Source organism: Capra hircus, chromosome 21 (genome assembly GCF_001704415.2).
Source record: "Capra hircus breed San Clemente chromosome 21, ASM170441v1, whole genome shotgun sequence".
NCBI lineage: Eukaryota > Metazoa > Chordata > Mammalia > Artiodactyla > Bovidae > Capra > Capra hircus.
Window position 1 is genome coordinate 7,401,709 of NC_030828.1, and position 15,802 is coordinate 7,417,510.

A 15,802-nucleotide genomic window follows, 5' to 3' on the forward strand; every position below is an offset into this window, starting at 1 on the left:
TTAAACCTGGGCCTGGGCAGTCAAAGTGCCAAGTCCTAATCACTGGACGGCTAGGGAATTTCCTAAAAGCCTTTCTTGGGCTAGAAGAGGTCGTCTTCTGAACTGAGTGTTGTTTTCCCCCAGGTGAAGAGTGAGGCAAGTGGCCTGAACCTGGACTTTACTTAGTAGAACCACCTGAGATTGGATTCTAGGCTTGGCCACTTCATGGCACATAGGTTTGATCAACCTCTCTGAGCACCCATTTCCTCACCTGCAAAAGGGAATACGAGTATCAGCTTCTTTGGACTGCAGAGAATTCAGCAAGCCACTCTGCATGAAGTGTCTTGGGGCACCCAGCGCATGGAGGGTTGGAAAATTTACTCCCTTTTGTCAGAAGTCACCCTGTCTTTCCCTGCGGCTTCCTCCAGATGGCCTTCGCAGTGAGCCCCCCCTCCCCAGGGGTGCAGCTTTTTCTCCGTTTGCTTTAGGGCCTTTCTTTTGTATGTTCTCCAGAATGAAATTAATCTTTCCCTCTTCAGAGTCTCATAGTGGAGCCCTTCGCAGAATCTGCTTTGAGTTATAACTATCTTATTCATGAGCCACCTCCTCTCCTTACACAGGAGCCCCTCTAGGGAACTGTGACATAAAAGAAAAGTATATCTGATCTTTGTTCCCAGTTCCAGGCACATAGCGTCAAAACTCTCATAATTTCCAGAGCATCAGGAGTGTCTGTTATGCTGATACGGTGACTCACGGTAGCCTCTTGATGGCTGCAGGATGGAATCTGGTCACCAGAAGGACCAACCACTTGATGAGCTGGTGGGGACTTCTAGTTGCTTGACCTTCAGGGAGGGGAGGTGTAGTTCAATCACACAGCCAGTGACTTAATCAACCCTGCCTACACAATGAAATTCCAATAAAGACTCTGCATACGGAAGTTCAGTGGAGTTTCCTGGTTGATAAATGTATTGATGTGCCAGAAGGCGGCTCGCTCTGACTCCATAGTAAGAGGAGCAAGTGAGTAAAAGGAGTAACTTCAGCATTTGGGAGCCATCCAGACCTCACCCTATATGTCCCCTTTATTTAAAAAAATGTATGTATAGTGCTTTCCGGACCTGTGCATCTTATTCTAGCAAATTAACAAAGCTGTAGAGGTCATGAGAATTCCCAAATTTATAGTCAGAAGAACAGATGACTTGGGGACCCTTGAAATGCAGCTGGTGTCTGAAGGGAGGGTAGTCTTGTGGAGGACTTTGCCCTTAATCTGTGGAAGTCTGTGTGTACTCCAGGGGGTTAGTGTCAGAACTGTATTGCAGTACACCTGCCTGGGGCTTCCCAGGTGGAGCTAGTGGTAAAGAACCCAACTGCCAATGCAGGAGACATAAGAGACGTGGGTTGTATCTCATGTGTGTCAGGAAGATCCCCTGGAGGAGGGCAGGGCAACCCACTCCGGTATTCTTGCCTGGAGAATCCCATGGACAGAGGAGCCTGGTGGGTTACGGTCCACAGTGTCGTGCAGAGTTGGACATGACTGAAGCGACTTAGCACGCACACACACACACACACCTAGCTGGGGTGGATAGGAACAGGAAGAGACTCACGTATTAGCAGTCAGTCAGTCAGTTCAGTCGCTCAGTTATGTCCATCACCAAATCCCAGAGTTTATTCAAACTCAAGTCTGTTGAGTCAGTGATGGCATCCAACCATCTCATCCTCTGTCGTCCCCTTCTCCTCCTGCCTTCAATCTTTCCCAGCATCAGGGTCTTTTCCAATGAGGCAGTTCTTTGCATCAGGTGGCCAGAGTATTGGAGTTTCAGCTTCAACATCAGTCATTCCAATGAATATTCAGGACTGATCTCCTTTAGGATGGAGGGGTTGGATCTCCTTGCAGTCCAAGGGACTCTCAAGAGTCTTCTCCAACACCACAGTTCAGAAGTGTCAGTTTTTCAGTGCTCAGCTTTCTTCACAGTCCAACTCTCACATCCATACATGACTACTGGAAAAACTATAGCTTTGACTAGATAGACCTTTGTCAGCAAAGTAATGTCTCTACTTTTTAATATGCTATCTAGGTTGGTCATAGCTTTTCTTCCAGGTAGCAAATGTCTTTTAATTTGATGGCTGCAGTCACCATCTGCAGTGATTTTGGAGACCCCGAAAGTAAGTCTGTCACCGTTTCCATTGTTTCCCCATCTATTTGCCATGAAGTGATGGGACCAGATGCCATGATCTTAGTGTTCTGAAAGCTGAGTTTTAAGCCAAATTTTCACTCTCCTCTTTCACTTTCATCAAGAGGCTCTTTAGTTCTTCTTCGCTTTCTGCCATAAGGGTGGTGTCATCTGTGTATCTGAAGTTATTGGACATTTTTCCTGGCAATCATCTTGATTCCAGTTTGTGCTTCATCCAGCCCAGCATTTTTCATGATGTATTCTGCATATAAGTTAAATAAGTAGGGTGATAATATACCTTGACATACTCTTTTCCCAATTTGGAACCAGTTTATTGTTCCATGTCTGGTTCTAACTAGCTTCTTGACCTGCACACAGATTTCTCAGGATTCAGGTAAGGTGGTTTGGTATTCCCATCTCTTAGAATTTTCCACAGTTTCTTGTGATCCATACAGTCAAAGCCTTTGGCATCAATAAAGCAGAAGTAGATGTTTTTCTGGAACTCTCTTGCTTTTTCTATGATCCGATGGATGTCGGCAATTTGATCTCTGGTTCCTCTGCCTTTTCTAAATCCAGCTTGAACATCTGGAAGTACACGGTTCGCATCCTGTTGAAGCCTGGCTTGGAGAATTTTGAGCATTATTTTGCTAGCGAGTGAGATGAGTGCGACTGTCTTCCAAATCAGGAACTGCACATATATATACATATATGCTGACATAGTGTTTTATGTATGCATCAATATTATTCTTTCTTTGGCCTTTCTCTGTTTGGGGTGACCCATAAAATTAGGGCCTTGGTGGAAGGCAGGGCCCAGCTCCCCTCACAAATGCTGGAAAGATCAGTCTTATTGAGGCCAGATGCACTCATCTTTGACTTCAAATCAGCAAATCTCTCTGATAGAAGAAACTTCCAGCTTCCCAGGGCAGCAGTAATGCCAGTGGGAGGATGCAGCAGCCAGTGTCATTGGGACACGCTATAATAGTTAGTATTCAGCAGATTTTCTATGGGAATTTCTGGCCCCTTTGATTAAAGTTTTACTCATTTGTTTTTCATATTCTGTTCTGTTTCTGTGTTCTCTTGAAAGTCACAATTTTTTCTACTCTTTATAGTTATTCTTGAAATTTTGCCATATATATACACAGATACAATGCAATGCAATTCAATGCAATCCCTATCAAATTATAAATATATATATATATGAATTTATTCCAAATATGGTAGGATTTTTCAATGTCTGCAAATCAATCAATGTGATATTCCACATTAACAAACTGAAGAATAAAAACCATATGATGATCTCAGTAGATGCAGAATACACTTTTGATAAAATTCAACATCCATTTATGATAAAAATTCTCTAGAGCATGGGCAGAGAGGGAGCATACCTCAACATAATAAAGGTCATGTATGAGAAACCCACAGCTAACATCATACTCAATGGTGAAAAGCTAAAAACAATTCCATCTACCACCACATCAAAAAGAATAAAACTACCTAAGGCAGCAAAAGACTTATACTCAGAAAACTATAAGATGGTGATTAAAGAAACTGAAGATGCCCCAACCTGATGGAAAGGTATGCCATGTTCTTGAGTTGGAAGAAACAATATTGTTAAAATGACCATTCTTCCTAAAGCAATCTAGATTCAATGCAATCCCTATCAAATTACCAAGGGCATTTTTCACTGAACCAGAACAAAAAAAATTTTTTTTTAAATTCGTATGAAAACACAAAAGACCCTCAATAGTCAAAACAATCTTGAGAAAGAAGAATGGAGCTGGAGTAATCACACATTCTAACTTCAGACTATACTATAAATACAGTAATCAAAACAGTATGGTACTGGCACAAAAACAGACACATTGATCAAGGGAACAAGACAGAAGTCCCAGAAATAATCTCTGTACTTGCGGTCAATCGATCTATGACAAAGGAGGCAAGAATATACAACGGAGAAAAGACCATCTCTTCAATAAGTGACACTGGGAAGGTCTGGCAGCTGCACATGAAACAGGGCAATTAGAACAGTCTCTAATACCATGTACAAAAATAAAATGAAAATGGGTTAAAGACCTAAATGTAAGCTCAGATACTATACAACTCCTAGAGGAAAACATAAGCAGAAAACTTTGACATAAATTGCACCAATTTCCTTTTTGAATTCATCTCATAATGTTAATAAAATAAATTAAAAAATGACTAACTAAACTTAAAAGCTTTTGCATAGCAAAGGAAATCATAAACAAAATGAAAAGACCACCTATGGAATGGGAGAAAATATTTGTAAATGATGCAACCATCAAGGGATTAATTTCCAAATTATGCAAACAGCTCAATATAAAAGAAAAAACAACCCAATCAAGAAATAGGCTGCTGCTGTTGCTGCTGCTAAGTCGCTTCAGTTGTATCTGACTCTGAGTGATCCCACAGACGGAAGCCCACCAGGCTCCCCCATCCCTGGGATTCTCCAGGCAAGAACACTGGAGTGGGTTGCCATTTCCTTCTCCAATGCATGAAAGTGAAAAGTGAAAGGGAAGTCGCTTAGTCGTGTCCGACTCTTAGCAACCCCATGGACTGCAGCCTACCAGGCTCTGCCGTCCATGGGATTTTCCAGGCAAGAGTGCTGGAGTGGGGTGACATTGCCTTCTCTGCAAGAAATGGGCAGAAGACCTAAACAGACATTTCTCCAAAGAACGCATTGGCCTGATGGGGCCAACAGGTACATGAACAGATGCTCCACATTGTTAATTATTAGAGAAATGCAAGTCAAAACTACAATGAGGTACCACCTCACACTAGTCAGAATGCTCACCATAAAAATGTCTACAAATAATAAATGCTAGAGAGGGTATGAAGAAATGGAAAGCCTCTTCCAGTATCGGTGGGAATGTAAACTGGCGCAGCCACCAAGGAGAACAATATGGAGGCTCCTTTAAAAACTAAAAACAGACTTCACACATGATCCAGCAACCCCACTACTGGGCTTATATCTGGAAGGGACAGAAACTTTAATTCAAAAACTTTAATTCATGCACTCCAACATTCATAGCTGGACTATTTATAATAACCAAGACATGGAAACAGTCTGAGTGTCCATCAACAGACGAATAGAAAGAAGATGTGGTAAACATACACGATGGGCTATTACTTGCCATAAAGAGAATTAAATAATGCCACTTGCAGAGACATTACTTTGCCAGCAAAGGTCGACTAAGGCTATGGTTTCTCCAGCAGCCATGTATGGATGTGAGAGTTGGACTATAAAGAAAGCTGAGTGCTGAAGAAGTGATGCTTTTGAACTGTGGTGTTGGAGAAGACTCTTGAGAGCCGCTTGGACTGCAAGGAGGTCCAACCAGTCCATCCTAAAGGAGATCAGTCCTGGGTGTTCATTGGAAGGATGGATGCTGAAGCAGAAACTCCAATACTTTGGCCACCTGATGCGAAGAATTGACTCATTGGAAAAGACCCTGATGCTGGGAAAGATTGAAGGCAGGAGGAGAAGGGGATGACAGAGGATGAGACGGTTGGAAGGCATCACCGACTTGATGGACATGAGTTTAAGTAAGCTCCAGGAGCTGGTGATGGACAGGGAAGCCTGGGGTGCTGCAGTCATGGGATCACAAAGAGTCGGACACGACTGAGTGACTGAACTGAACTGATTTGCAGCAACTTGGATGGAACTAGAGATTATCATATGACGTGAAGTCAGACAGAGAAAGACAAATATATGCTATCACTTCTATGTGGAATCTAAGAAATGATACAAATGAACTCATTTATAAAATAGAAACAATTCACAGACGCAGAAAAAAAATTTATAGTTACTAAAGGGGAAAGGAGGAAGGATAAATTAGGAGTTTGGGATGAACAAATAAACAAGAGCCTACTATACAGCATAGGAAACTATATTCAATATAATCATAATAGAAAAGAATCTGAAAAAGAGTATACATACATACACACACACACATATATATAACTGAATATATTGCTGTATACCTGGAACTAAGACAGCATTGTAAATCAACTGTACATATATATATACAAAACTTAACAAAGTCTGAATTTGATTTGACATCAGGATGCCTGTCTAGGCATGGGCCTTAGAAGACTCAATCACTCCTCTTGACTTCTATGCCTTCATTGTCCTATATTTTAGTTCAGTCCTTTATTTTTAAGCTTGAAAAAGTAAAAGTGACAGTGTTAGTCAGTCATGTCCAACTCTTTGCGACCCCATGGCCCGCCAGATTCCTCTGTCCATGGGATTTTTCAGGCAAGAATACTGGAGTAGGTAGCCATTACCTTCTTCAGGGGATCTTCCTGACCCAAGGAGGGAAGCCAGGTCTCCTGCACTACAGGTAGATTCTTTAACATCTGAGCCACCAGGGAAGCCCACAGTTAGCTATTCATTATTGTTTTCATTATAATAATTTCACAAATATCCTATATTTTTTGTGACTGGAATCTTTTACTTAGCATAATTCGAAACTGCCTTTTAAGTCATCTGTTAAACTCTTCACATCAGCAGTTGTATTTGGAATTTTTTTTAAGCTCTATTACTCCCTTTTTCAACTTGCCTAATGTTCTGATAGTCTTTTTGCTGGCTTTTTGTGATTCTATCATTATTGTTTCAAACATTCCATATACAATCATGCTATTTTCTGATAATATCTAGAATGATCTAGAACCTGATTCTTCAGGTTCTAAGTCTGCTTTTGCTCATTCTTACTCAGGGTTGTTTGTTTCTTTGCATATTTGGTGATCTTTGATTGGAAATAAATGCTGAGCTTATTTTGGGTAGTGGCGGCGGAGGTGGTTTAATTGCTAAACTGTGTCTGACTCTTGTGACCCCATGGACTGTGGACTGCAGCCTGCCAGACTCCTCTGTCCATGGGATCTCCCAGGCAAGAATACTGGAGTGGGTTGCCATTTCCTTCTCCAGGGGATCTTCCTGACCCAGGGATCAAACCCGAGTCTCCTTCATTGAGGGAATATTCTTCATTGACTGAGCCTCTAGGGAACCCCCTAACTTACTTGTTTGTAGAAAACATGAGGTTTTAAAAAATCAAGAGAAATTGCATACACTTTGTTGGGAGTCTGAGTGCTAGAGACCACAGGATGCCCCTACAAGGGTCCAGCTTACAGAAAGTTTTGGTTTCATTCTAACCCCTTTGCTAATGACAATACTGATACTGGCATATGCCCTCCCTGCCTTTTTTGTGTTGTTGGTGCTGACCACTCACTCCTGCAGGCTGCAGCCTGGGGTACGTGTGATATACCCGTGTGACGGTACGATGTATATGTACTATAGCTTTCCTTTACTACTGTGTGCCCAGCAAGGCACACAAGTTCCCTTACCTAGTTCATCTGCAAGTGAAGGGCCCTTCAGAACACCTAGTTTGCCATACTGCTTCCCCTTCCTGGAAACCCCTAGCCTGCTTCTGTTTCTGCCCTTCTGCCCTGCTTCTCCAGCTTTATTGGTGAATCTTAAATGTACCAAAAAATCTCTACCCTCATTCCATTTCCTGTGTGGATCTCCAAAGTCAGATTCCATTAGCCCACGACTGAGAAAACTGACTTGTAGAGTAGCTTCCTACTAATAATGATATTTGTGAGCATCAGTAGTTACTCTGCCATGCTCTGAGGGCTTTACATGTATTAATTCCTATAGTCATTACAACCTTCCCATTTTACAGATAAGAAAATTGAGGCACAGAAAAGTTGAGTGACTTGCTTTGCAACTGTTGGCACAGGGAGGTGAATCCTGGCAGCCTGGCTCTTTGCCATTCTCATGACTGCAAACAGAAGGGCTCAGGACCCATTTGGGATTTAGCAGAAAAAGTCTTGTTTTTCGAGGAATTGGCTGCAAACACCCGGAAACTCATAAAGCCCTGACCTAGCCTTTCTGGCATGTTATATGCAGCAGTGAGGCTTGGCAGTGAGCCTGGGGTTCTCTGAGTTTTTTTGCTGGTTGAGAAAAGCCCAAGTTCTAACTCAAGAGTGGAGAGTTTCCTTGACTGCATCTGTGCAGACAGGCTAGAAAATCAATGCTACAGTGGCTGACAATGCACGATTCAAGTGGTTTTGCTACATTTTCAGCTTGACTGGAAAACTCTGAGAATAGACTCAAGTCTCCACCTTTGGCTTGATCCAACAGAGGCATGAAATTGATGGTCAAGTGTGAATAAACAGCCGGCTATGCTCTGAGCCTCTAAGTGACACCGTATGGGGACGGGTACAAGTGAAGCAATTGGTTCAGGGAGGAGAGGTCTGCTCTACAGACGAGACCACCCTTCATGTCCTGTCCAAGGATGCACTTTCATCTGATTACTTTCTTAAAAATTAAGCCATGTTGTTTATACTAATAACCACGTATTAAGCTCTTACCATGCGCCAAGAGCTATGCTTGATAAAGTTACCTTTATAGACTTACATGCTTCTTTGCTGAGCACACTTCCCTCTGTTATTCCTGAGAACCACCCTGAGGTCAGCACTAGTATTCCCCCATTTCATGAATGAGGACACTGAGGCTGGGGGCTGTGACTTTCCTGAGACCCTGCAGCCAAAAGGTATCTTCAGCTCTCAGGGCAGCAGAGCCTGCCTGGGCCACTCCCCACCACTCCCAGGGCGTCCTTTTAGCCTGTTTTTTTAACTGCTGAGCTCGATGGGCCCCCTGGGGGCAGGTGAGTCACACCCAAGGACTGAAGCCTAGCCCTTGTCCCAGGGCACCCAGCGTGTGTGCTCTCCCCTCCCATGTGGATCTGGTCACCAAGGGGACTATAACCTGGGTTTTCTCGGAACCACAGAAGGAACCAGCTGGGCTCTGAGTTCCTGGGTCTGGGCTCGTAGGGAGTTTACCTTCACCGCTTCCCAGCTGGAATTCACCAAGTGCTGCCGGAAGGGCCCGAAACCTGGAACCAAGGACAGGCTGGTTTGCTCAGGCCAGGCTTGGGCCGAGGTGTCTGCTTCTGCGTTGCTTCCCCCACCTCCTTGGGGACCTCTTGTGGCTCCTGGGGCCATTAAGGACCGGTGGGGGCTCCATGCACCCCTTTCCTGTGGAGGCTTGCAACCTTACCAATCTGGGAGTGTTTCCCCAAGTCCTCTTATGTGAGGTGTTGTGGGGGAGCCCAAAAGGAATGTGGAGCTGATCCACCACTAAGTAGGAGGGCTCCAGAGGTGTGTGCACATATGTCCAGTTAAAATGCATGCTGTGTAGAGCCCAGAAACACACCCATGTGAGGATGCCCAGTTGTTTGTGATCAAAGATACAAGAGCAACTCAGTGGAGACGGAATAGCCTTTCAACAGACAGGGCTGGAAACATCGGACACCCATCAAAAAAAATGGATCCCTCAGCCTGCACTGTATACAAAAATTAATTCCACATGCATCATGGACTCAAACGTAATAAGCAAAATAATAAAACTTTTGGGGGCTTAGTGGTGAAAATCTTGGGACTGAGTGTTAGGCAAAGAGTTCTTAGACTTGATACCAAGTGCGTGATCCACAAAAGTAAAAAATGAGCAAGTGGACCTCATCCAAATGAAAACCTTTTGCTCTGCAAAAGATCCTGCTGAGAGGATGAAAAGACTCGCTGCAGACCGCTGCGAATCACGCGTCTGACAAAGGCATTGTATGCAGAATGTATGAAGAACTCCTTAAACTCAACTTTCAAAGACAGTCCAGTTAGAAAAAGGGGAAAGACATGAAGACACATTTCCCTGAAGAGGACATACAGGTGGCAGATAAGCACATAAAAACTGTTTAACGTCATCAGCCATCAGAGAAATGCAAATGAAAGTCACAGTGAGGTGTCACTGCCTCTCTCTCAGAGAGGCTAAGATAAAACACTGTAATACCAAAAGCCGGCGAGGACGAATAGGAACTAGGTCACACAAACATTGTTGGTGGGAAGGAAAAATGGTATGGCCACTGGGAAATAGTTTGACAGGTTCTTTTAAAACTGAAAGTGGACTTCCAAGGACTTTCTCTGCTCCATATTGACCCCAGAGAAATAAAAACTTACTTTTACACAGAAACTTGTACACAGATGGTCACTGCAGCTTTATTTGTAATAGCCCATAGCTAGAAATCACCCCAATGTCTTTCAATGAGTGAATGGTTAAATAAGCTGGTTCATCCAGATCATGGAATACTGCTGAGCAGTGAAAATACAAAAGCGGAAGCAACCCAGGTGTCCATCGGCTGATGATGGATAAACAAAACTGGTATTAGCCATACGATGGCGCACCATCTGTAAAAGTAAATGAAGTGCTATGGCCACGTGACAGCACGGATGAGCCTTGAAAACATCAGGCTCAGTGAGCGAGGCCAGTTACGAAAGTGTACCATTCCATTTATATGAGATGTCCGCATCGGCCGCCTGTAACGACTGAGCTTGAGAGAGAGAGAGAGAGAGAGAGAGAGAGAGAGAGAGAGAGAGAGAGAGAGAGAGAGTGTGTAGTTGGGGAGCAGGGATGAGGATCAGGGGGTCGAGTATCTTTTCAGGGTAATGAAAACGTTCTAAAATTGATTGTGGTGATAAGGGCATAACTGTGACTACACTAAAAGCCACTGAACTGTATGCTTTAAATGAGTAAATTGTATAGCATGTGAATTACATCTCAATAAAGCTACCGAAACTGCTTTTAAAATGAAGGAATTATTGGTATACACAACTTGGATGAACCTCAAGGGAATTATGCTAAATGAAAGAAAAAAAAGTCAATCTCAAAATGATACGTATTGTACGATTCTACCTACATAATATTTGTAAATCATAATTTATATTTATAAAATTAATTATAGAGATGGAGAAGGCAATGGCACCCCACTCCGGTACTCTTGCCCAGAAAATCCCACGGACGGAGGAGCCTGGTGGGCTGCAGTCCATGGGGTCGCCAAGAGTCGGACACGACTGAGCGACTTCACTTTCACTTTTCACTTTCATGCATTGGAGAAGGAAATGGCAGCCCACTCCAGTGTTCTTGCCTGGAGAATCCCAGGGGCGGGGGAGCCTGGTGGGCTGCCGTCTATGGGGTCGCACAGAGTCGGACACGACTGACGCGACTTAGCAGCAGCAGCAGATGAAGAACAGAATAGTGGTTACCAGGAGTTAGAGACGGGAAACGGTGAGTGTGGTTCTAAAGGTATAATTCAAGGAAACCTTGTGATTTTGGTTCTGTTATTTATCTTGATGCCGTGGTTACATGAAGCTAAGCATGGGATAAAACTGCATAGAGATGTGCACACAGAGTTATACCAAGGTCAGTATCTTAGCTTGATACTGAAGATGTTAACATTGCGGGTCTGGCTCTAGGGGACCATTCTATAAATTTCTTTGCAAATTCCTGTGAATCTATAATTATTTCAAAATTTAAAAAGAAGTATGATTTGGTCCAGAGTTTCTCAAATGCTAATGTGCATGTATATCTTATTAAAATATAGAATCTGATTGGGCAGGTCTGGGGTGATGCTGGAGATTCTGAGTTCTTAACAAGCTCCCCAGTGCTACTAAGGCTACTGGCCCTCTCCACACTTGGACTAGTGAGGCTTTGAACAACTAGGATCAGAACACTTCACAGGGGGAGAGAGCAGCCAGAGTAGGGGTGATTGGGGAAGTCTCCAGGAGGAAGTGGGGGTGAGCAAGGACTTAACCAGGGTAGAGGCAGAGGAGTTGCAGGGAGTGAGCCTGGGCGAGGAAGCCCCACGGAAGAGGCTGGGGAGGCCTTTACACGGGGAAGGAGTGAGAGCTGGATGAGGCTTGCGGGCAGAAGGGCTTGTTCCTTGAACTGGGAACACTTATCTACACTGTGTATGATTACGTCATTTAACTGCAATTTATTATGATCTCCAAGAAAAGGAAATTAGGTAGAATTTTGCTTTGGAGAGGACAGCAAGCCCCCTCTGGGACTGGCTTAGGAAAGGTTTTCTGCTGGCCTGGGGAGAGAGAGACTCCCTCACCCTATCACTATGATGGCTGCTCCTTTTAAAGGCATCCACACCGTCCAGTGGCCCCATCAAAGCTCAGGCCACGGCCCGACGACAGCCAGGAGTTGCTGGAGACCTCGGTGTTTGGGTCCAGGCTTCTGCCGTTGCATCTCACCTCAGCCCCACCACTTGGCAGTGTGGTGATCTCGAGCAAGTTACCCAGCTTCAGTGCCTTGGCTTTCTCACCTGTAAAATGGGCATTGATCATACTAATCTAACAGAGTGGTTTGCAGATTGAATAAATCAATAAAGAGGAGCTTCTGCAATACTGCCTGGAGTACAGGAAGCCGTGCCAAGTGCTCACCTTCATGGTGGTTCAGGTACGTACCTCCTGGGACCGATTAAACGATGCTGAGTATGCCATATATTAGTTCCAGAATCTAGTAGGTGCTCAGCAAATGCTAAATCCTTTTTCACCGTCTAGATCCTTGGTCTGCCCTATTCTCTCTGATCATTTGATGCCACCATTTCTCAGCCCCAACCCCCCACTTGGGCACTGAGCCTGTCGGTCAGGGGTCCTGCCCTTTCTTTTCCATGTTGACATTTCACCTGTACTTCAGGCCCTATTTCTCTCTCCAGAAATTGAGAGGCATGTACAGGTATGTATGTATGTGTGTGTGTGTATATATATATATGTATGGGGGGATTTATCATAAGGTAGTGGCTCACGTGATTATGAAGACTGAGAATTCCCCAGATCTGTCTGCCATCTGCAAGCTGCAGACCCAGGAAAGCCGGTGGAGCAAATTTCAGTCTGATGTAGAAGGCCCGAGAACCAGGAGCACCCATTCGAGGGCAGGAGAAGACTGATACATCAGTCCATGCCTTCAGATGGAGGGGATTCAACCTTCCTGGGCTTTTTATTCTATGCAGGCCCTTAAGAGATTAGATGATGCCCACCCACCCTGGGGAGGGCACTGCTTTCCTGAGCCCACTGATTTAAACGCTAAGCTCCTCCAGAAATACCCTCATAGACACATCCAGAAAGAATGTTTAACCAGGGGTCTGGGTACTCCGTGGCCCAGTCAGGTTGACCCAGGAAATTAACCATCACACGCCCCCTAGGATGGTGCCAGGAGGAGGGGCCAGGCCCCTGGGGCCTCTCCCCTCATCTCTCCTGCAGTGCGGCCCATGTTCAGAGCTCAGTGGTTCCTGCCCGGCCCTGTAGGGAAAGTCAGCAGCTGCCAGATGGGTCTGTGACTGGGGAGGGACTCACTGCAGGGTGGGGGGCGGTGGGCTGCAGGTGGAAGTAACATTCTCTAGCTCAGCTTTACCAGGTGAGGCTTTGAGTTCTAGCAATCTGATTCCTGGGATGCATTTCTCAAATCATGATTCTGAGATGGGGAGGAGCTATGATTAACTACCAACCTGTGGAACCCCGCCCCTATCCCCGCCCCTGCAGAAGCCAGTTCTGGAGAAGACTGTGCCTCTGAAGTTGGGGGACCTCTGGGTATAGAGCACTCACAAAGGATAAAACTTTCTCAGGGAAGAGGAAAGTTTGGGACAGGATGTCCCAGGAAATCTAGCGGTGTTTTCTGACTTTGACTGAATCCTATAGTATAAATTAGACTGAAGTTGCCAAGCAAAAAAAAAACAGGAAAACATTGAGATTAAGGAAAAAACACTGGGAAACCAAGTACCTTCTGGGATGACTGTAGGAATACTAAAAATGCAGGGACATTTTTAGTCCCCGCCACATCACATGCTGCTTTAGAATCACATCAGATCAGTGTATTCAGATCATCTCTTATCTGTTTTCAATTAGGCAAATCAACTCAGCAAATGAAGGTAGAAGCTTTTGCTTTGCATGGTCAAGCCTTACACTTTACACTTGGTAAGCCCTTGGGTGGAACTTGTGAAAAGTGGCAAGAGAAATCTCGTGGAATCAAGAGCGGCCCTTTGGAGGGAGGCAGGCTTTCTGTCTCCCACTGGCACTGTGTGGTGCCGGTCCGAAGGCCTTGGGCTTGAGGCAGTTTGTCAGAGCTCTTGTTCCCTCACCATCTGTCTACGTGCCAATGTCTTGGCGAGATTTACATGTGAAGCAAATCCAATTAAATGAAAAGACCGCCCCTGGCAGCTCAGAGCATGTTTAATAAAGTTAAGGCCATGTTCTGGAAGCCAGTGGGCATTCCCAAATCACCACCGATGATCAGGTACCACTAAACAATCTAGAGTTGGCCAGCAAAGCTCAGGCGGACAGGACAGGGGCAGGGGTCGTTGATGTGAGTCTAAGCCCTGCCCTGGTGTTCCAGCATTCAGATTTCATTTGTGACAAGTATCACATGTACCAGGTTACAATGTCCTCAGGAATTCAAGGGTAATTTGAACCAATCTCTAATACCCAAAATAACACAAATTGAGAACAAGGGAGATAAAAGGTTTTCGAAAGAACTTTCTTTTTCTCCTAAGGTTAACAGGAGTTTGATTATAGCCTGAAAATATTAAGATAGGTAACATTCAATTTCCTCCACACACAGGAACCCTCGTCTCTTGTCTCCTTCATCCACACAATTCAGAAAACTTCAAATATGCCAAATGTGCCTGACTAAAAATAAAGAGCTGTTGTGAAGAAAACAAGCCCTCCAGGCAGCAGCTGTGATAATGCCTGGGGGTGTCTGGGGTGGATTTCGAATGCGCTGGTGAAAGGTAGGAGTGGGTGGCTACCATTCGTTCTGGGGTTCAAAGTCTAACTGGTGGCTCTCAGTGGGTGCTGAGAGTTCCCCGAGTGGCTAAAGTCTCCAGTTTGTGGGGGAGCTATGTGCCCCTCTCGGGGTGGTCACGGCCCCCTTCTTTCTGGGTTCCCTGCTCCCCTTCCTTTTGCCTATTGGCAGCTGTACCCTAGTAGATGCCACAGGGGCCCCAGCCTCCGCTTCCCCACCCCCGTGGGCTGAAGGACAAAGGTCTAAGCCACATATGGGCACCACTGTGCATGCCACTCAAGGGTTATTTGAAGTGAATGACACGATAGAGGCAGAAAAGCCTCTCCGTCCCCTGGTGGTTGTTTTTAACAGGGCACAGCAGGAAGTTATCCGGAATTATTGGCACCACCAGTTGCCACTCGTCCCCCGCGCCCCCCACGAGGGAACTGTTTATGATTAGGATCAGGCAAGTGCGCATTCCACGGTCAGGCTAAAGGCAGCAGCAAGTGGAAAGCAGGAAAGTCGCCTTACCGGTCACCACCACGCAGCTGGACCGGGAATCCATGGAACCGGAGAGGGGAGCGCGCTTGTGCGCCTGCGCAGGTCGCAGGCCGGCCCCCGCTGGCGTTGGCCTCTGGCTTGAATGGATGGGGACCGACCACCCTGCAGCATTTGGGGGGCCCTGAAAGGCTGAAGGCTCTAGGGGTGGGAGGAGGGTGTAAACAATGCCTCTTGAAAGCAGACACAGCCGGCTCCCGGCGCGGGGCCTGCAGCAACAGGAAGGCAGACAGTCAGAGCTGCCACCACGGTCTTTCCAGCCACCTGGTTCTGGGTCACTTTATTGGTTGCTATGTTCAGATGCGAATCTGGCGACCAGCTGTCCCAGTTTGCCTGGGACTGGGATTAGGCGGGAGCTAAAAGCTCCTGCCACCCGTTAGCCCCAGCAAGTCATGGTGTCGGGGACACTTACAAGGTGTTTGTTTAGACCATGGCTTGATTAAATGTGGTAACTCTTGAAACTGATTCT

At 45.3% G+C, this 15,802-nt stretch overlaps 1 protein-coding gene across 2 annotated transcripts in view; it reads right to left on the bottom strand.

Annotated features, from left to right (window-relative positions):
- Positions 1-15,585, bottom strand: part of PGPEP1L (pyroglutamyl-peptidase I-like) — a 70,266-nt gene extending 54,681 nt beyond the window's left edge. The window contains exons 1-2 of one of the 2 annotated variants that reach the window (XM_018065948.1): positions 15,307-15,585; positions 9,006-9,058 (exon numbers count right to left, since the gene is read on the bottom strand). In XM_018065948.1, the coding sequence (XP_017921437.1) occupies positions 9,006-9,058; positions 15,307-15,340 (87 nt within the window). In that variant the 5' untranslated portion in view covers positions 15,341-15,585. Of the gene's footprint in view, positions 1-9,005; positions 9,059-11,540; positions 12,323-15,306 lie in introns of those variants that run through there. The other variant, XR_001919836.1, reaches the window with a different exon arrangement.